This window comes from Suricata suricatta, chromosome 10, assembly GCF_006229205.1.
Source record: "Suricata suricatta isolate VVHF042 chromosome 10, meerkat_22Aug2017_6uvM2_HiC, whole genome shotgun sequence".
NCBI lineage: Eukaryota > Metazoa > Chordata > Mammalia > Carnivora > Herpestidae > Suricata > Suricata suricatta.
The window spans coordinates 77,221,946-77,242,591 of NC_043709.1; the positions used below are offsets into that span (position 1 = coordinate 77,221,946).

At 37.9% G+C, this 20,646-nt stretch overlaps 1 protein-coding gene across 1 annotated transcript in view; it reads left to right on the forward strand.

Moving 5' to 3' along the window:
* OVCH1 (ovochymase 1) overlaps positions 1-19,866 on the forward strand; it is a 65,258-nt gene extending 45,392 nt beyond the window's left edge. Inside the window, 8 exon segments of the mRNA XM_029955519.1 lie at positions 1,545-1,701; positions 2,033-2,126; positions 5,807-6,033; positions 11,354-11,479; positions 12,643-12,778; positions 13,498-13,637; positions 18,342-18,467; positions 19,622-19,866. Coding sequence (XP_029811379.1) covers positions 1,545-1,701; positions 2,033-2,126; positions 5,807-6,033; positions 11,354-11,479; positions 12,643-12,778; positions 13,498-13,637; positions 18,342-18,467; positions 19,622-19,866 — 1,251 coding nt within the window.
* The last annotated feature ends 780 nt before the right edge of the window (positions 19,867-20,646 follow it).

The following is a 20,646-nucleotide window of genomic DNA, read 5'->3' on the forward strand; positions in this document are numbered from 1 at the left end:
ATCAGTTTCTTTCATCAATGTCTTATAATCTTCAGTGTAGACATCTTTCACCTTTTTGGTTATGTTTATTTCTTTTTCATATGTTTTGTTATTACTGTGTAGAGACGCAACAATTTCTATATGTTTGCTTTGTATCCTGAAACTTTACTATATTTGCTGATTAGTGCTAACAGGTTTGTTTGTATGTTTTTAGTTCTAACAGTTTTTTGATGGAGTCTTTAGGTCTTTCTTAGACCATATCATCTGCAAATAAAGACCCTGTTACTTCTCCCTTCCTGATTTAGTCCTTCTTTCCTTCCTTTTATCTCTTTTTCTTGCCTGTGTTCCCTGCCTAGGACTTGTAATACTGTATAGAATAGGAATGGTGAAAGTGGGGACACTTGTTTTGTTTCTGATCTTATAGGAAAAGCTTTCAACCTTTCACTATTGAGTATGAGGCTAACTGTGAGTTTGTCACATATGACTTTTATTTTGTTGAGATATATTCTATCTATACCTAATTGGTTGAAGGTTTTTAGTATGAAAGGATATTGCATTTTGTCAAATACTTTTTCTGTACTATTGAGATAGTAATATGATTTTTAAACCTTTATTCAATTAATGTGGTATATCACATTCATTGATTTGTGTATGTTGAACTATTCTTGTATCACTGGAATAAATCCCACTTGATCATGGTGTATGAGTCTTTCAATATGCTGTTGAATTCAGTTTGCTAGTATTTTGTTGAGGATTTTTACACTTACGTTCATCAGGATCTTGACCTATAGTTTTCTTCTCTTGTAATGTCCTTATCTGTCTTTGGTACCAGTATAATTCTAAGCTCAAGAGATGAGTTTTAGAGTGTTCCGTCCTCTTCAATTTTGGGGAAGAGTTTGAAGACTGAAGTTACTTCATCATCTTTTTTTAAGTTTATTTATTTTGAGAGACAAAGACAGTGGAAGTGCAGAGGGGGCAGAGAGTGAGAGAGAATCCCAAAGAGGCTACGCACTGCCAGTACAGAGCTGGACATGAGGCTAAAACTCATGAAACTGTGAGATCATGACCTGAGCCAAAACCAAGTTGGACGCTTAACCAACTGAGCCACCTAGACACTCCAGAAGTTAAATCTTCTTTAAATATTTAGTAGCCATCTGGTCCTGAGCTTTACTTTGTTGAAATGTGTTTGATTAATGACTTAATCTCCTTGCTCATATTGGTCTATTCTGATTTTCTAATTCCTCATGATTTGGTCTTGGTAGTTTGTGTGTTTCTAGGAATTAATCTCGTTCCAGGTTATCCAGCTTCTTGGTGTATAGCTATTCACAATAGTCTCATGATTCTTTGTATTTCTGTCATATCAGTTGTAACATCTCCTCTCTCATTTGTGATTTTATTTATTTGAGCTTAAGTACTCTAAGGTATACAAATTGACAAAGTATTAACATTTTTAAATTAAAGAATAAATGTGTTGTGAATAAATTATTGGCTATTCCTCTTCCAAAATTAAATGCAGGAACTATGATTAAAGCAGTTTTCTAGAACACATTTTCTTGGTGTTTCAGGGAGACTCTGGTGGCCCATTAGTATGTAAACATGAAAATGGTCCCTTTGTCCTGTATGGTATTGTCAGCTGGGGAACTGGCTGTGCCCAAACAAGGAAACCAGGTGTATTTGCCAGGGTGAGTGTCTTCTTGGACTGGATCCAATCCAAAATCAGAGGTAAATATTTTTCAGATTATTATGGAAGTAATTCCTCTTTCTTTAGAATGGGTTTGTGAGAAGAATGAGTGTGGTAGAAATCAGTGTTATGAAAGAAAAAAAAACAAAGTAGTATTTCATTTATTTTAGTTTCTAAAGCATTTAAAATGTACATTAAAATTCTGTGAGAATGCATTCTCCCTTGGGCAGAGTGATAGTGAAAGTGACTTTTCCTTAGGCAGCTTTAATTCTAGCTTTGCGTTTTCTTTTGACAAAAGCTGTTTTACCATAGGCTACATTGTTTCCAGGCTTTCATCTTTATGTGTTTTTAACATGTTCTCTCCAGGCACAGGTCCTGCTTCACTTCAGATAAGTAATGAAAGAAAACCTTTAACAAGACAACCGTTGCTACCCCCCACACCTTCAATGGACAATGAGTCTGGACCAGGTAATAGATGTTTATCTTAGCCTATTAATGCAACTAGTAAAAGTTGAGCAAACAGCATTGCATGTCTGGGTGTGCTAATTTTTTTTGGAACAGGATAAGCCCTGTGTTTTCATTCCGGATGGTAGTTTAAGCTGAAAGAGAGGTGTGTTGTTACTGTGACCGTCTGGGTTTCTTTCTACCCCACAGATAACAGCTGTTGCAGGTTAAAAAAAAAATCTTATGGTTGCTAAGAAGCTTGAATTTTGGAGACATACACAGAATCTGACCTCTGATCTCTTTATTCCTACATAAACAAAGGTTATTAGATTTTCAGGTACCTTGCTAGGTGAAGACTCTTGATATGAGATAACCACAGCCAGCATCAGTGTCAGTCACTCTTAATTTTCCCACAGTTGTCAGTGTCTGTTTGCTAATGGGATTTGAATTTTTAGTTAAAATCAAACTGCAGCTGGAGAATTAGGAGTCTGTAAGAGAGTTGTAGGAAGCTGAAAGTTCTATAATACCATTATTCTTAGTTTCCAGGTGTCCTAGTCTCTTCTTTCTTATTCATCTCTGCCTCTCCCCCGGCACATACAGTCAGCCCCAGTAGAGAACTAGGACGAGGTGAGGAAGACTGAAAAGGATGCAGGAGAGGGAGGGATAGGCTGGAGCAATGACCTTCAGGAGGAGAAAGGAGATGAGATCTGATGCTCAACAGGGGAGGCTGGCCCCAGGGGTAAAGTGCAGTTCACCCATAGCTGCTGGATGGAAAGCAGGATACTCGTGCGGGTGTGTGGGTACATGTGGGGATGGGAGCTTCTGGCAATTTTCTAATTGCTTCTATATTCTTAGCAGACAAAACAGGGTTATGGAAGATGGTTTGAGCGTTTTCAGAAGAGAAAAGGAGAAGTATGAGAAAAGAGAATGTAGTAGGATTGCTGGGCAACATAAAAGCCTCTGAGATTAATGATCATGAATTTAGGGGGAGACTGGCCAGTCAGCTCACTTGTATGTTTTCTTCTGGGGACACAGAGAGTTAACACATAGGTGCAGAACAGGAAGAGAGTAAATTCAATTCAGAGTGGGTTTTCCCAAGTATGTAACTGTATTAGGGAATTGAAAGCAAGTAAAAGGAGGGGATTAAAATGACGTATTGTTGGGATTTATACCAGGAAAAGAGTGAATGAGGGTGAGGCATGAAATAAGGACAAAGAAAAGTTGGTTAGATAGATGAGTTTCAAGTCTCAAAAGATGGAAGGAGTGCTGGAAGTTGCTGAGAAGATAGAAGGAGAAAGCAATGCTTGAAATCAAGATTATAGAAGACTTGAAATTATTTCTGGGGACCAGGTTTCTAGGGGCTGACCACTGGGTGTGCAGCTGAGGTTGAGTGGAGAGCAAGATCATTGGAAGAAGTTGAAAAATTGAGAAGCTTAGGTGTTGGGCTCATGGTCTATACAGCTAGTGAACTCAGTAAGATTTATGCAGGAATAGTGGTGGAGGAAATGACTGCTGAAATCTCCCAGGAGTGAGGAGGAGTAACTAGGGGACCAGCTGTGGCTGGTGCAGTCTGACATGACAAGGACCAAAGAGTCCTATGTAGATTAAAAGTCAGTCTGGAATTGGGGTTGAGATAGCAGACTTGGATCCAAGATTCTAAACCCTAATGATTTCGATGGTTTGAGTTAAATGAACAATGTTAATCAGTGCCTTAGTAAGTTAATGCACATCAAGCACTTAGAGTAGAGATGGCATTGACAAATCACCACGGTCAACAGTGGTGGCCGTGGTGACCAACTAATGTATTCATTAAACTGTCCCATTTAGGCTGCTAGAAAATGAACATTGTTGGGGAGCTTGGCTGGCTTAGTTGGTTGGGCATGTGACTCTTGATCTCAGGACTGTGAGCTTGAGCTCCCCCAATGGCTGTAGAGATTACTTTAAGTTAAAATATTTTTAATATAATTTATTGTCAAACAGGTTTCCATACAACATCCAGTACTCATCCCAACTGCTTCCTCAATGCCCATCACCCGCCGTCCCCTCTTCCCCACCCTTAAAATTAAAATCTTAAAAAAAAAATTTAACATTGTTAAAATGTAACAAAGATGTTTCTTGTTTGTAGATGTTCAGAAATACATGCCCAAGAACTTTGAAAGTTTTACATATGGCAAGTTATTTTATTTTAATTCTATGACAGATGTTTGGACTATCCTATCTTTAACATCACCCACTCCTACCACTTGCATTTTACACAAGGGAATTGTTAGCCCATTTATAAGAAGAAGTGACTGGTTGGGAATGCATGACTTTATATGATTTGGTTCTTTTTCCAGGCAGATTTGTCATAGAGGATTCATGGGGACAGAAAAATGATTGAAAGACATGTTGGGGTCAGACTCTAAAAGACAGTGTAAGCTGTAAAATTTTAGTTGCTTTGAGAAAGGAAAGAACTTAATTCTTTTGTTTCATACACTGTCTTGGATTGGAGGGCCTGATGGGGAAAAATTAGAGACCGGGAAATCAGTTATGTTACTCTTAAATGAAAGTAGATCTATAAATATCTAAGTTATATCATAGTAGCCATATAAAGGAAAGGGAGAATTTGCAAAGAAATAACAGAGGACTAGGCAATTGAATAGAATCTTGAATTCTTGTAGCATTCCATTTCCTTTCTTAAACTTCTGCCATTCTTCATTTCTACTATTCACAAAAGTATATTTATGAATGTCACCTGAGTCGGATTATTAATTTCTCTAGGGAAAAGCATATATAATAATGCATGTATTCATATTCATACATTGAAATAAGTTTATTTGAATACAGAGTATATTTCAGTTTGTAGTTGCTGAGAGGATTTTTGTCAAGGGAATATACAAAGGGGAAAAAGGAAAAGTCAAGAGTGTAACCTGAAGAAGTACCAACTGATTGCAGGGTCAGGGGGCCAGGGTTATCCCTGCAGATCCGAAGGTGCCTTCCACTTCAGAACAAGTTGAAGAAGTGAGAGACATCCAAATGTATTCAACTAATCCTCCTGTTTTTGATCCAAGTCACAAATTCTATGAATGTAATCATTTGTCCTAACAAGATTAGTGCTTAGTGAGGGGTTGTCTGGATGGCTCAGCCAGTTAAGTGGCTGAGTTCATCTCAGTCAGGATCTGTCAGTTCCTGAGATTGAGCCCCGCGTGGGCCTCGGAGCCTGGAGCCTGCTTCGGATTCTGTGTCTCCCTCTCTCCCTGCCCCTCCCCCACTCATGTTCATTCATTCTCTCTCTCTCTTTCTCTCTCTGTCTCTCTCTTTTAAATAAATAAACATTTTAAAATGTAAAAAAAAAAGATTAATGCTTAGTGAAATTAGTGAAGTTTTTAGGAACAGACCTTCAGTTGCATCTCAAAGAAAAAAAGAAATGAGAACATGCTGGAAGTAGAGAGTGCATATCCATTGTGTGTCTTCTACGGTATTTAAAAGATTCAACAAAAAGAAATTTTAAATAATTATGATTTAAATTGTACTCCTCCAATTTCATTTCAAGAAAATAGAACACATTAAATAGGATGATAATTTTTACCCAAGGACATGTAACAGAGAGTAATAAAGTTTTAATTTTCTTCTTGCAAGCCTACATTTTTCAAGTTTGTGATAGAACCTCACTTTGCTTTGTTTTGTTTAGTTGGTCCCTGGTGTCTGTGTGCTCTGAATTATGGGTTGTTATTTTGAAGTGGAGCTAGAAGAACCTAGAGGCTTTTTTTCAACTCCAAGATATCCACTGGATTATAGAGGGAAACTGGAATGTTCTTGGGTGCTCAGAGTTTCACCAAGCAGTATGGCCAAAATGACGGGGGAATATCTATCACTCTCTGGGTCTCTTATGTGTCCAGATTCAGTTATGACAATTTATGAAGAAAGCCACAGTGAGAGAAGGGTGTCAGGTAATCCTTACGAGCATTTAAACGTTGTGCCGGAGGCTTTTCTATATGGGCGGCTTACAATCAAGAGAGAGCTTGACTCGAGTGACAATACCACCAAAATGTTGATGATACATGTAATAGGCATGCCTTTTTCTTAGGCACACTTAATGTTAAAATTGTCAGGAAGTGAAAACTTGACTTCACAAAACAGGTGTGCTAGAGGTTGAGTGTGAATATGCATATGTATGTGTCTTCAAGAAGAAAAAAGGGGGCACCTGGGTGGCTGTCGGTTAAGCATCCGGCTTCGGCTCAGGTCATGATCTCATGGTTCGTGGGTTCGAGCCCCATATCGGGCTCTGTGCTGACAGCTAGCTCAGAGCCTGGAGCCTGTCTTCAGATTCTGTATCTCCCTCTCTCTCTCTGACCCTCCCCTGCTCATGCTGTCTCTCTCTGTCTCTCAAAAATAAAATAAATAAATAAATTTTTTAAAAAAAAGAAAAAAAGATAAGAGAGCTCAACTTCTTCCAGCATACCAGAACCATGACAGAGTGCTAGAAATGTATATGACAGAAGAGGAGTTAAGATGATTAAAAATCAGATGAGGTAGGGGCACCTGGGTGGCTCAGTGGCTTAAGTGTCTGCCTTTGACTCAAGTCATGATCTCATGATCTCGTGGTTCATGAGTTCCAGCCTCGAATGGGGCTCTGTGTTGACAGCTCAGAGCCTGGAGCCTGCTTCAGATTCTGTGTCTCCCTCTCTCTCTGCCCCTCCCCTGCTTGTGCTTTCTCTCTCTTTCTCTCTCTCTCTCTCTCTCTCTCTCTCAAAAATCAATAAACATTTTAAAAAATCAGATGGGGTAGGTGTTGGATGTTAAAATAAACCAAAATATATTAAAGCCTTTTATTTATTTATTCTTGATTTATTTATTTTGAGAGAAGGAGAGCACAAGTGGGAAAAGGAGCAGAAAGAGAGAGAGAGAGAGAGAGAGAGACAGAAAGACAGAGGGAGGGTGAAGGAGGGAATCTTAAGCAGACTCCATGCTCAGCACAGAGCTCAACATGGGGCTCAATCCTGCAAATCATGAGATCAAGGCCTGAGCCAGAATCAAGTGTTGGATGCCCAACTGACTGAGCCAACCAGGTGCCCCTAAACTGGCAGAATTAAAAATATTTGCTAATAACACACCATTGTAATTTCATTTCATGTACAGGCAAACCTGTTTTGCTGAGCAAATAAAGTTGCTACCTTTTGTTTGTGTAGGTGTGTCACAGGCTCTTTGGCTCTTAGTCAAGACGGAGGTGGGAAAGTTCTGGAAGTAATTTGGTTTATCAGGAAGCCTGAGAAGAAATAAGTGTGTGTGTGCTATTGTGAGTATATATGCTACTCACACATGCCTGTCCTGGATGCAGGCGTTTGTGGAGGTCAGAAAAACTGCTTTCAGAATGAGATTGTGTTCTTGGGATAGATTCTGAGATTAAATCATTGACTTAGAGGGCACAAACATTTGTTAAAGAATCTTTATAAATACTATCTCATTTAAACTATGGAAAAAGCTATTAACTAGCCTAACCTATCCACTTTGCACATATCTCTTCTGTGGTCAGATCATCTTCTCCTTCTGCCTTGATTAAAACAGCTCAAGGTTGGGATACCTGGGTGGCTCAGCTAGTTAATCATCTGACTCTTGATTTTGGCTCAGGTCATGATATCATGGTTTGTGAGTTTGAGCCTTGCTCCAGGCTCTGCACTGTCAGTGTGGAGACTTCTTGGGATTCTCTCTCACTCTCCCTCTCTGTCTCTGTCTCTCTTTCTCAAAATAAATAAAAAAGTTTAAAAAAAAAAAAAGCTTAAAAAAAAAACAGCTCCAGGTCTCCTTGTAGCTAGGGTGAAATCCAAAATTCCTAGCACAGCTCTCCCGCCTGATCCCCAACTCACATGATGAAACACAGCCATGCTCGCCCCAGGGCTCTTGCCCAGCTACTTCTAGCATTCAGAGAGCTCTTCCCATCCTGTCTCTCCCCTCCCTCAAGTCTTGATTAGAATGTCGCCTTCTTAATGAGGCCCCCCTTAACTGCTGTCAATTGTATCACCTCCTGCCTCAGTACTTCTTAGTACCCTTGCCAACTTTTTCTTTAGCACTTACGGTCTTCTAACTATGATTATTTTTCATGTTTGTGGTTTGTGTTTTCTCTATTGAATGAGAGCTTTCAGAAGACTAAAACTTGTCTCTTCACATGAAGAATCTTTAGTGCCTAGAACAGTATGGGAGACATAGAAGGCATAGAATGAATGAGTGAATGAATGAATGAGTGAAGGAATGTCATCTCCTCGAAAAGGACTTCTCATCTAGAGTCGCACCATTCACTCCCTTCCATAGTCATTTTCCATAGTCCTGTTGTGCTGATTATTTCATTTGTAGTCGTGATCTCTGTTTGAAATAATCTTCTTTATTTACCTGGCTAAAATGAAACCTCCAAGAAAGCAAGGATCTTGCTGTTTTGTTCCCTTCTGTATCTTCCTAAATTAGTATCATGCCTTGGGTCTCTCAGCACCATGTATACTGCTAAATTGCCCTTCAGAAAGGTTAAATCAGTACTTACTCCCATTAGCAGTACATGGCCACCCTTTGTACCATGCATCTGCATGAACTCATGTAACAATTTCATAGGCATCTTTACCATTTTGTGTCATTAATGGAGTTTTATTTTCATTGGTTGGTTAGTTATTTGTGCTTTTTATTTCTTATTACCATCTATTTTTTTTAGTATTCTTTCTCTTGGTTTTTGAAAGCTATTATACATAAAGACATTTTTTCTTTTGTCATAAGTTGCAAGTATTTATTCCTAAGACTTCCATTTATCTTTAATTTTTATTCTATGTTGATATAAACATTTAAAAACTTATTTGTTTATGTGGGTGTTTGGGTGTCTCAGTTGGTTGAACGTCTGACTTTGGTTCAGGTCATGATCTCACAGCTCATGAGTTCGAGCCCTGCATGGGGCTCTGTGCTGACAGCTTAGAGCCTGGAGCCTGCTTCCGATTCTGTGTCTCCCTGTCTCTCTGCCTTCCCTTCTGTCTCTCTCTCTCTCTCAAAATAAATTAATGTAAAAAAATTTAAAAGTTTGTTTAAATCCATCTGTAAATACCTTTGATCTTTGATTTACCTCATAGCTTTTATTTTTATTTTATCTATTTATTTTTAAATGTTTATTTATTTACTTTGGAAGAGAGGGTGAATGCATGCACAAGAATGGAAGGGACAGAGAATGAGGGAGAGAGAGGAGCTCAGGCAGGCTCCACATTCAGCACAGAGCCGGACACGGGACTCCAATTCACAAACCGTAAGATCATGACTTGAGCTGAAATCAAGGGTGGGATGCTTAACTAACTGAGCCACCCAGGCGCCCCTATTTTTTTTAAGTAGTCTCCATGCCTAGTGTGGAGCCCAGTGAGGGACTTCAACGCGTGACCCTGAGATCAAGACCTAAGCAGAGATCAAGTGTCAGACACTTAGCTGACTGAGCCATCCAGGCACCCCTCAGAGCTTTTATTTTTAGATAGTCATTGCTCATAATTCAGAAAGAAAAATTTAATTACAAACTTCTTTAATCCTGCTGCATTGTTTTTTCTCATATGATAACATGATACTATATCTCTTTCTTTTAAGAAAAAATCATTTTCTCTCCAACTTGTAGCAATCTCTTATACACCGTAGTCTCATATAAAAAGAAACATTTTCTGGGAAAACTTACCTTTATCTTTATAACCTATTGAAAACCATGCCTGGCTTTGTTGTGGATTAACTGAGGAACCCCTATAATTTTCCAACCTAGCATTTCTTTGATTCGAAATTGTCAGCTTGAACTTTGTAGAATTGCCCTGTCTCTGTGGGTGCTACCTAGCAGGTGTCACCCCTTATTCATGACAGTCCATATCCTTCTATGCTGTAAAGTGCTATCTTTTTCCCTGTGGGAGCCAGCAACTCACTCGTTGCAGAGCTGCATTGATCTCTACTTGCTACAAATAAGTATTTGATCATTCTTCAAATGGTATTTCAACATCATTTACCCTACCATGTTATGCCATTTAGTGTTTTCTGTTCTTTGCTTCTTCTCAGATACAATCTCTTCCCTCTCTTACTCCACAAATACTTGTGAGGAGGGTCTACTAGGGACCAGAGACTGACTCTTCTTGGTGGTGAGGTTCAGTCGTGAAACATATGGACAAAAACCAAAATAAAACAAAACAAAAATCCCTACCCTTATCAAGCTTATATTCTATTGGGGAGTGGACACATAATAAAAAAATAAAATATATCTTAAGCAGGGGGAAATGAAGTGGAAAGGGAGAGAAGAATCTGGGATGTAGGTACCATGCAGTAGTAGTGTACCCAGCAAATGTCCTTCTGAGCAGGTGACTTTTAAGCAAGCATGATAGAATGATACTGACCTATTTTTTTTTACATTTTTAATATTTTTTAAAATTATTTTTGATGGACAGAGAGACACAGTGTGAGCAGGGGAGGGGCAGAAGAGAGGGAGATTCAGAATCCGAAGCAGGCTCCATGCTCTGACCTGTCAGCACAGAGCCCGACGCGGGGCTCGAACCCACAGGCCTCTGAGATCATGACCTGAGCCGAAGTCGGACGCTTAACTGACTTAGCCACCCAGGTGCCCCCAAGGAAGATTGACTTTAGAGAAAGAGTACATTTTCAGGTAGAAAGTTTTTCATCATGGATCTCTGATAGTGAGATATTTTTATAAGTAGGTTACTTTCCTAGAAGAAAAGTGGCATATCAGCATCATTTTAAAGATGAAGTGATTTACTCCCTACTGTCTGTTAAGGGAGCAGTATGACCTAGCAGACTATGGTGGATACTGGACTCATGGTCCTGGGTTTAGATCCTGACTCCTCACCATACCAGGCTGACTCTGGGTGAGTCACTTGAGTTCTGGAGCCCCTTCCTCATTTTGCTGAGTGGAGTAAACTACTACTTCATTGGTACAAACTTATAACCAGTAGACAAGTCCTAGGGAACCAATGCATAGTAGAATGAATATAGTCAACATTTGTAGTATAATCATCAAACTTGCTGAGGTACTAGATCTTAATTATTTTCACTACAAAAAAATGCTCATTATGAGAGGTGATAGAGGCTTACTATCAGTATAATGGCAGACATATTACAGTATATACAGTATATAAATAGATCATGTTGTATACTCTAAATTTACTCAATGTTCTATGTCAAATATATTCCATAAATCATTGCTATACTTGAAATACAGAAACTGCTAAAAATTTTAGTTCTTGTGTCTTACTAGATTTTTTTTAAACCTAGGCGAATTATGCAGAAGAGGGTTTTACCCAATGATTTTCATGAGCCCCGGACCACTGGTGAGAGTGGCATTTCGTTCCCTTGTGCAAGGTGCTTTCGGCATAAGTTACATTGTCTTTAGAGTCCCAGGTAGGCTTGGTCATTTTATAAAGTTAAAACTCAACTTTTTTCTTTTTAGGAATATTTCAAAACATACATTGTTTCATAAGAGACGGTGTTTCTGTGGGGAATTTGTGTTCGAAAGGAAAATCTCTTTAAGTGATTTGAAATTGGTGTAGATTCAAAAAGAAACTGCTCAGAGGATAATTTGAATGACTTGTAAATCATCCAGAATTATGACTTCTGAATGTGGCTAAGAAATGTTAATTTCAAGACAGTATTTTTTTTTTACTGTGATGTCATTTTATTTCACAGAGGGCCTTTTCTGTGGATCAGAAGATTAGGGTTCTAACTCTTAGTTGGTTGATTAGCTATGGATAATTTATTATCTCTGTATCAGTTTTCTTTATAGTAATAAAAGATTAGAATGAGTTTCTAAGTTAAACTACACAAACATTAAATGCTAGCAATATAAATGTACATATTATGTTGTTCAGAGTTGTCAGATTGCATTTTAGAACAAGTAATTATCAGACCTTTTTGACCCTTGTTAACTGTAGGTGACTGAATGCTGGTTTCTCTCATTGGTACCCAAAAGCATTGCAGAAGTAGATTTGGGGGAAGAGTTCAGTAAGTGATAAAAGTGTGCATATCATGTGAAAGGGTTTTCCTAAAATACTATATTAAGAGTGTTGCTTTTGGGCTGCCTGGGTGGCTCATTTGGTTGAGCATCTCACTTCAGCTCAGGTCATAATCTCACAGTTCGTGAGTTCAATCCCCATGTTGGGCTCTGTGCTGACAGCTCGAAGTCTAGAACCTGCTTCAGATTCTGTGTCTCCTGTTCTCTCTGCCCCACCCCTGCTCACTCTTTCTCTCTCTCTGTTTCTTTCTCTCTGTCTCTCTCTTTCAATAAATAAACAAACATTAAAAAAAAAGAATGTTGCTTTTAGTTGGAATTGTGCAGAAAGCTAGTATTATCTATACTTTTTCCACATTGTCTTCCATTGACTTGAGGCTATGCCAAGGATAATTCCAAGAAAAGTGCTGCTCTCTGATGGAGACTTCTCAGTGAGGCTAATCATTTCCTGTTAACTTTTTCCAAAACAGGGAGGAAAAGTGACTGATCTGATAAGGGATAGAATAAGCTTCTCAAAAATTAATTTTATTTTCATTGCCTTTTTTAAAATATTTAGGTCCAAAGGGTAGTAAAACACCCAAATTTCTCCAAAGTTCAAACCAAGAACACGTGGCCACTTGTGAGGATGTTATTCTAATGGAACCAGGAGGAATCATTCAGATCCCAAGATTCTCTCACGGAACCACTCTGAGGTGAGGAAGGGGGGATGAAGGAAGTTCGTGAATGATCACTTGGCAAACTGCCGCGCTTCCTTAAGGCTTTATTTTTCTCCCCTCCTCTCCTCGAAGAATAGACTTTGAGGTGATCCCTGGTCTGAGGCCTTACGTATACAAAAACTGAACGTAAGGTTATCCCTGTTGATAAACTGTGTACTTTCTCAAAAGAAGAGATCACTCATTAGGTAAAGTGGAAAGTCAAATCTCTATCAAAGAGTTTTGGAGATTGAAATAATGTATGTAAAATCTTCTGGAACATATTAGGTATTCAATAAATGGTTCTTAAATTGCCAAAATAAAGAACTTTTCTTGAAGTAAACAACAGAATAAATTTAAAGTGTGGTGTGAGGAGCGAAGATTTGTATAATATCATCCTAAGTAACTTTATATGATATAAGGGAGTTTGGGGCAAATTCAGGCAAGAGTAGGTCCTTAACTCACAGAATGCCAACTAGAATTTAGAGGAGGGCATGTGGTTGGCCAGCCATTTGCCATGATGGGTGAGCTTATTTAACACTTTTAATAAATTATGTATTAGAAATATTTTTTAATTGTTACAGTTTAAAGTAAAAATCTCCTTTCACCCAAGCACAAAGATTGAGTCAGTAACAGTGATATATAAAATTCTGAACAAAGTAAATAACAGTCTGTGCTGTTTGGAAATCATTTCTGACTTTCTTTTATCTGTGCCACAGTTGCCACTGGAAGTTATTAGCCCCTTGAAATCACATCGTTCGCCTTGATATTATCAACTTCCAGATGAAGTCAACGCCCTTGGCCTGTCAGGGTCATATATGGGTTTATGAAGGATTTGGATCAGGCAAAAAATTCATAGGTAACTAATGTCTCATGAAGAACCGTGTTCTTAATTTTTTTATGAAAGATTCTCAGATTGTTTGTATTCAGTGTGACTTACAGATGATGTTAATTATGTAGTATTGAAGTAGCCTTATTATTGTCTAGATTTGTAATTGAGGTTAAGCTAACACTGTCTCAGATGGAGTTAAAAACAAAAGCCAAACTATATGCTGCTTACCTGGGTCATACCTAGATTAAATTTGCCCAGAAATACTAAAAATAAGGGATGGATAGATAAAGCAGTTTTAGGCAATTGTAACACAAGAAAATTAAGACTGTAATATTAATCATGCAGAATAATATCCAGCAGAAAAGACATTGAGTTTATCAGTTAGATAGTAGCTAGAAACCTCATTACAGTGACTTAAATTTGTTTTTCTGAAGGAAATATCCAGAGTTTTGTAGACGTACTGCTAATTCAGTAGCTCAACTCCATCAGGACTAAGGTTATGGGAGTTCTGGCCTTTCCCAAATGGTCTCATAATGGCTGTTTCAGTTCTCGCCATTAGGGAAAAAAGGAAGAAGGGACACAGAGGAGTATCACCACTGAGAAAACAAACATATGTCCAAGAATCCTGTGGCAGAATTAAGTCTCTCTGGCCAGTTTTGTCACATAGCCACACTCGGCTGGGAGATGACAAGGGACAAGAGGAATAAAATGGAGTTCAAGTTGGCTGGGCAGCATTACCTGATGTGATGTGGTATAGCAGTCCAGATGGAGATCTGATAGCACTGGATCCAGGTCTCAGTTCGCCCACATAGTAAATGATTTGGGGAATGTTCCCAAAGCTTTCTCAGACTCTGTTTCCTGAATTGTGACAGGAGAATAATAATAACTATCTTGGCTTTTGATGTAATTGACAAAAAGGGACACCCCACTATCACTACCACCACACACATATATGTGTGTTATAAACTCTCAATTGACTTAGTCGGATACCTGTGCCTGATGAAACCAGCTGACTGCCCAAAGGAAGAGGATTGTGGAATGTCATGCCCTTTGACTCCCTCAGAAAGTCCCAGATGCCACTGTTCCTCTCTCCTTAGGTAGGATCCTGCCAGAATTGATAAAACAGCTAAATCCTGCCAGAATTGACAAAATTGCTAATCCACTGTCCTTTTATTCTTTGAACTTACATTACCAACCCAGAAGTAGGTGCATTAAAAATCTTTGTATTTCTACTTAAGGAAATGTTAATAAACACTGAAAGTTCCTGGTTCCTAAGCCCATTTAGCATCAACAAGGCCACAGCAGCTTATGGGGAGAATGCAGAATCTGGACCTGGTACCCTTGAAAATTATCTACACTTCTTCCTTTTCTGCCTTTTAGGATGTCTGTTACTTGTACTGCCAATGAGACTGTTTTGGGAATTAAATGAGAGAATCCATGTTAATCAATATAAAGAAAGCAAGCTTCTGCCATGATTGAATTATAAACATATGCTTTTGTGCCTACTCTTAAAATTGTGTTGCTTAGAAGAAAAGATCAGACTGATGTTTTCCAGTGCCTCTCCATCAATGGGGAGTCAGGGTACACAAAGTTCGGAAGAGCAAAGAAATAAAAAAGGGAGAAGAGTACATTAGCTAGGTTAGTTATAATTTATAATGTTGATGAACTATATGCATATTTTTCTTAGAATAATTTCATAAAATATATGTACTATTTCATACTTCCTTCCTAAAATTTCAACTTCTGTGAATTAAATATATAAGTTCTGGGGGTTAATTCAGTGCTTGAGGTCAGTAGGCTACTCAATATTAAACATAATCAAATATGATTTGTCTCAAGAATGCAAGGATAGTTCAATACTGAAAAATGTACTACATGGAACTATGTCACATGAGGAAAAATAGGTATAAATTAAATATACAACAGTAAAGTTAATAGAAGATAGAATGGAAAAATCATTATAATGAGCAACAAAAACTAGAAGAATAACTGTTAAAGAAAATGTAACCACATATGTTTGAAGACCAACTGGCTTTATTAAGGGACTCCTGCATTGGGCAGCATTCCACCTAGCAAGCAGAGAGAGGCTTTGAGGAACTGTATAAAAGGAAAAGGTTTTATACACAAAAGCAGAGCAGAACATTAGCAAAAGGGAAGGAACTCTTATACAGATCATGCCCCCTTCCGCTGGAGAACGGAGAGCGCCCATACGACACATTACCTCCTTGGTGCCAGCCAGAAAATTTCTGACTGATCGGTTAAGACTGCATTTCTGGGGAAGGTTGAACTGCAAAACGTGTTCTAACCCTAAAGGCACAATTAACATTAATTCACACCAAATTAATGTATAAACATAGTGTATGTCCCAGGAAAATCCCATGAGAATTTGTTTATCCAGAGAATGAGGAAGAAACTGATAATAACTATTTGTACAATAAATAGGAATAGCTGAAAATGTTTTAGGAGACTGTCTTGATTAAATTTCAAATTGAAACCAGAGTCCCCAAAGGCTTTGGCTTTTTTTTTTTCTTTTTGGTGATGAGGCAAATTATCAGATATGAAAACATACTTTATTTATTTATTTTTAATGTTTTTTATTTATTTTTGAGAGACAGCGCAAGCAGGGGAGGGTCAGAGAGAGAGGGAGACACAGAATCTGAAGCAGGCTCCAGGTTCTGAGCTAGCTGTCAGCACAGAGCCCGACGCGGGGCTCGAACCCACAAACCATGAGATCATGACCTGAGCCGAAGCCGGACGCTTAACTGACTGAGCCACCCAGGCGCCCTGAAAACATACTTTAAAACAATGATAATTAGGGATGCCTGGGTGGCTCAGTTGGTTGAGCGTTGACTTCAGCTCAGGTCATGATCTCACATATGGGTTCAAGCCCCACATCGGCCTCTGTGCTGACAGCTCAGAGCCTGGAGCCTGCTTCTGATTCTGTGTGTCCCTCTCTGCTTCTCCCCTGCTCATGATCTGTCTCTCAAAAATAAATGTTAAAAAAATTTTTTTAAAGATTAAAAAAATAGAGTAGTACATATACTCAGAGACATACATGAATAGAAATAAATAGACCAAAAGGAAACATAAGACATGTACAAGAAATTTTGCTTTACAAATCAGAGAGGGAAACATAAATTATATTTTTCATAAATGTGTACAAGAGCTGACAAAAGAGTTAAGCATTTTTCTTAAGCCATACAACGTAGAAAAAATTGGTAAATATTGATGGAGAAGGACCTTCTCATATAAAAGCAATAAAAGAAACAGTAAATTATCAATAAATTCCTATATAATTAAAAACTTTTATGCCTCAATAGGGACAAAATTTAAAAACAAATAATAAATTTGACATTTTAAATAGCTCTGAGAAAGGTTTAAGGTAAATAACATAGGGAATGTTAACACATCAGTATTAAAAATTTTCAGATCTGTAAAAATAAATGTATAGGCTCCAATATCTTTGACTCATCTGTGATTAAATTTCAACTTAAAATCAGAGTCTCCAAAGCTTTGATTTTTATTCTGTTCATTTTCTAAGAGAATGACAAACTATTGACCCATGTGATTTTGAGAGCCTAAAGCCCTAGATTAACCATTAGTCTCTTCTCACAGGTCGGAAGGGCTAGTGAATGTTCTCATATAGATTACCATGCAATCTGAATTAAATCTCTTATTTTGTTTCTTGTCACAATGAAGCTGATCCTGTGGAAATCTGTTTACTAAAAAGGGCAGAGTTTCTCTGTAATAGTGAAAAGCTTAATTCTTAGAATCATTGACTTGAAACCTTGATACTATTGAGTGTTAGAGCAAACTACCTTTGTTAGAATGTTTGTTTCAGAAAATACTATGTATGGTCACTTAAAGTTAGAAATGGTTTGTCATGGGAAGCATGCTAATTGGTATACCTTGCCTCTTATTCATTTAGCTATGCTGTAGGTAAATGAGGGTTATATGTAGCTGTGTCTCAAACATATTCCCTATATATGATTATTTCAGTGTGGTGACAAGAATAATGTTTTAGGTCCCTGAGGATTAGCTAGACCACATTGTCTTCTTTTATAATACATCATTTTAAGGAGATCTACCTAGTGGTTCCTGGCTAGCTCAGTCAGTGGAACATGCAACTCTTGATTACTAGATTGTGAGTTTGAGCCCCGTTTTTAGATGTAGAAATCTCCTAAAAATAAAAAAAAATTGGGGGCACCTGGTGACTCAGTTGGTTAAATGTCTGACTTTAGCTCAGGTCATGATCTCAGGGGTCGTGGGTTGGAGCCCCACATTGGGCTCTATGCTGACAGCTCAGAACCTGAAGCCTACTTCAATTCTGCATCTCCCTCTCTCTCTGCTCCTCCCCCACTCATGCTCGCTCTCTCTCTCAGAAATAAAAAATAAAACATTAAAAAAAATTTTTTAATCTTAAAAAAAAGAAAAGAGATCTCCCTAGGTTATTTCCAGACATTGTAAGAACTGGGTCCTGTGTTCTATTTGGTTTAGGACCCCTTCCTTAGAACTGCTTTGATTCCAGGAATCTGGAACATCATCTTTCTATTCTAACTGGGTTTTATTCTTCTTAATTTTCTCATTTTTATATTCTTGGAAGTGCATATGGTATAAATTTGTAATTTCAAAAACAGGATTTTTTTTTCCTCTTACATTGCTCAATAATCTTAGCTTTGATGAATAATAAGTTTTTGATTGCTTCTTTGTGTTTTTCTTTATTTGGGCCAGGAAAATTATGTGAAGGAAATTCACCTTCATTAAAATCTCATGGTCCTCTAATGATGTTGATTTTCACATACAACGTCAGTTTGGCCATGGAAGAATTTTCTTTGAGATATTCTTTTCATATTCCTGGTAAGTCTATTGCCTTCATGTATGTATATGAATATGTTTTTGTTTTGTGCTTTATTAGGAAAAATATGTCATTAAATAAACATTGAATTCTCTATTAGCTTTAGGGGAGAAGAAAAGACAATGTTTAAAGTGTGACTCAAGCTAAACCTCAATAAAGTATAAGATCAATCAGATTTATCATTTTTTCTTATAACACCTAGAATTCTGTCTGTTTTTCTGGACATTTAGATTATAGCAATATAGTAGGAAACTTTTATCCTTAGCATGAAAGTTTCAAATAGTTTTTCACTTTTGAAATTAATTTCCTTAATGTGCTAATATCGAGAGCAATTAGTTCTTCTTTTCCATTTGTTTAGTGGAGAGTTTATTTATATTGGTTGTAGTCAGATTATTTAAAATTATGCTTTGCCCAATATTCCTGTGGTTTGGGTGAAGACACTGATAGCATTATGAAAAATTGAGAACTATTAATCTAGAACTACTGCAAATTATAGAAATTGGGTATCATGGAGAAGACGCTTGCAACTTGGATTTAATTCTGAACAGTTATTAGAATGACTTCATCTGTAAGGTTAATCAATTTAGGGGCACCTAGGTAGCTGAGTCAGTTAAGTGCCCAACTCTTGATTTCAGCTTAGGCCATGATCTCACAGCTCATGAGTTTGAGCCCTGAGTGCTTGGGACTCTGTCTCTATTCTCTCTCTGCCCCCCTCCTCTCTCTTTAAAATAAATAAACTTTTAGTAAAAGATTAATCAGTTTATACTTATTAAAAGTGTAATTGGAATACAATTGGAGAGACATTTCTACTAAAAGTATTTAATTTAGTCTAACAGTCTAACAGTCCTTGCCCTAGTAGAGTTTATAGTCTAGTCAAGGAAGTAGTCAGTAATCAAATAATCATACAGATAAATATAGAGTCAGAAAACAACTGTACTGTTTTGAAGGAAAGATATGATATGCCATAATAATATACAATGGAGGGATCTTGTTTAGTTGGTAAAGGATGCAATGGAATTGTAGGAAAACTTAGGGTTTTCTTTGTTCTCTTATCACAAAGACCATAAAATTATTTCTACTGACTGACTCCTCTTTTGCTCTCTCATTTTTTTCTTAAATCCATTCCCATATGGCTTTTTTTGTTACCATTCCACAGGCATTGGTCTTATCAAAGTTACCAATGACGTCCCCAAGTCCAGATCTAATAGTTCCTTCTCTGCCCCAGCGGCATTTGGCCCAGATAAGCTTACCTACCTTTTGGAATCTACTTGTCGTGGTCTCAAGGAAACGACTCTACTTGGCTGTCCTCTTACCTCACTGATCTTGTCAGAACCCCTTGGCTGGTTGCTCTTCGTTTCCTGTACCACTAAAGGTAGAGGTGCCCCTGGACCCAGTCTTTGACTCTCATTTCTTCTTTACTTATCCTCACTCCTTAGTGATCTCACCCAATCCCTAGCTTTCAATACCATCAATACACAAATAACTTCCAAATGTAGTCCCAAATTCTTTTGTATTTTTGACCTCCAGCACTGTATCACCAATTACCTCCCCCTCCACTTGGATGTCTAATAAGCGTCTCAAATTTGATGTGACCAAAATTAAACTGGATTTCTTAGTCTGCCTCCAATTCCTTCCTTCACCAATCTTTCCCATCTCATGGATGACAACTCCAATTTATTAATTAATTGCTCAAGCTAAGGATCTTGGTCATTCTTGACTTATCTTCTCATATACCATTTTGCATATAATTAATCTCTGAGGTTTTCAGCTCAAGTAGTTCTCAACAGTTCTATCACAGCATCCTGATACAAGCAGCCTTTGTTTAGTCTGCTTTATTCATAAGAGCTAGAATGACTATTTTAAAATGCACAAAATAGCTCTTCTGCCTGTAATCCTTCAATATTTTCTCAACTCATTCAAAGTCCTTAGAGTGGCCTATAAGATGCTATATGATTTGCACCTTGACTACCTCCTTCAGTTCTTCTACCATTTTCCCCAATGCTTTCTCGGCACTAGCACACCACCCTTCTTGCTGCTCCTCAGTCCCACAAACAGGGCCCACTGCAGCTATTTCCAAAACCTACAACCATGCCTAGTAAATAGTTGGTGTGCAGCAATTGTTTGAATAAAGGAAATGGTATTCCAGCTGGGGCAGATTAGGGAGAAGAGGGCAAGGAAGTA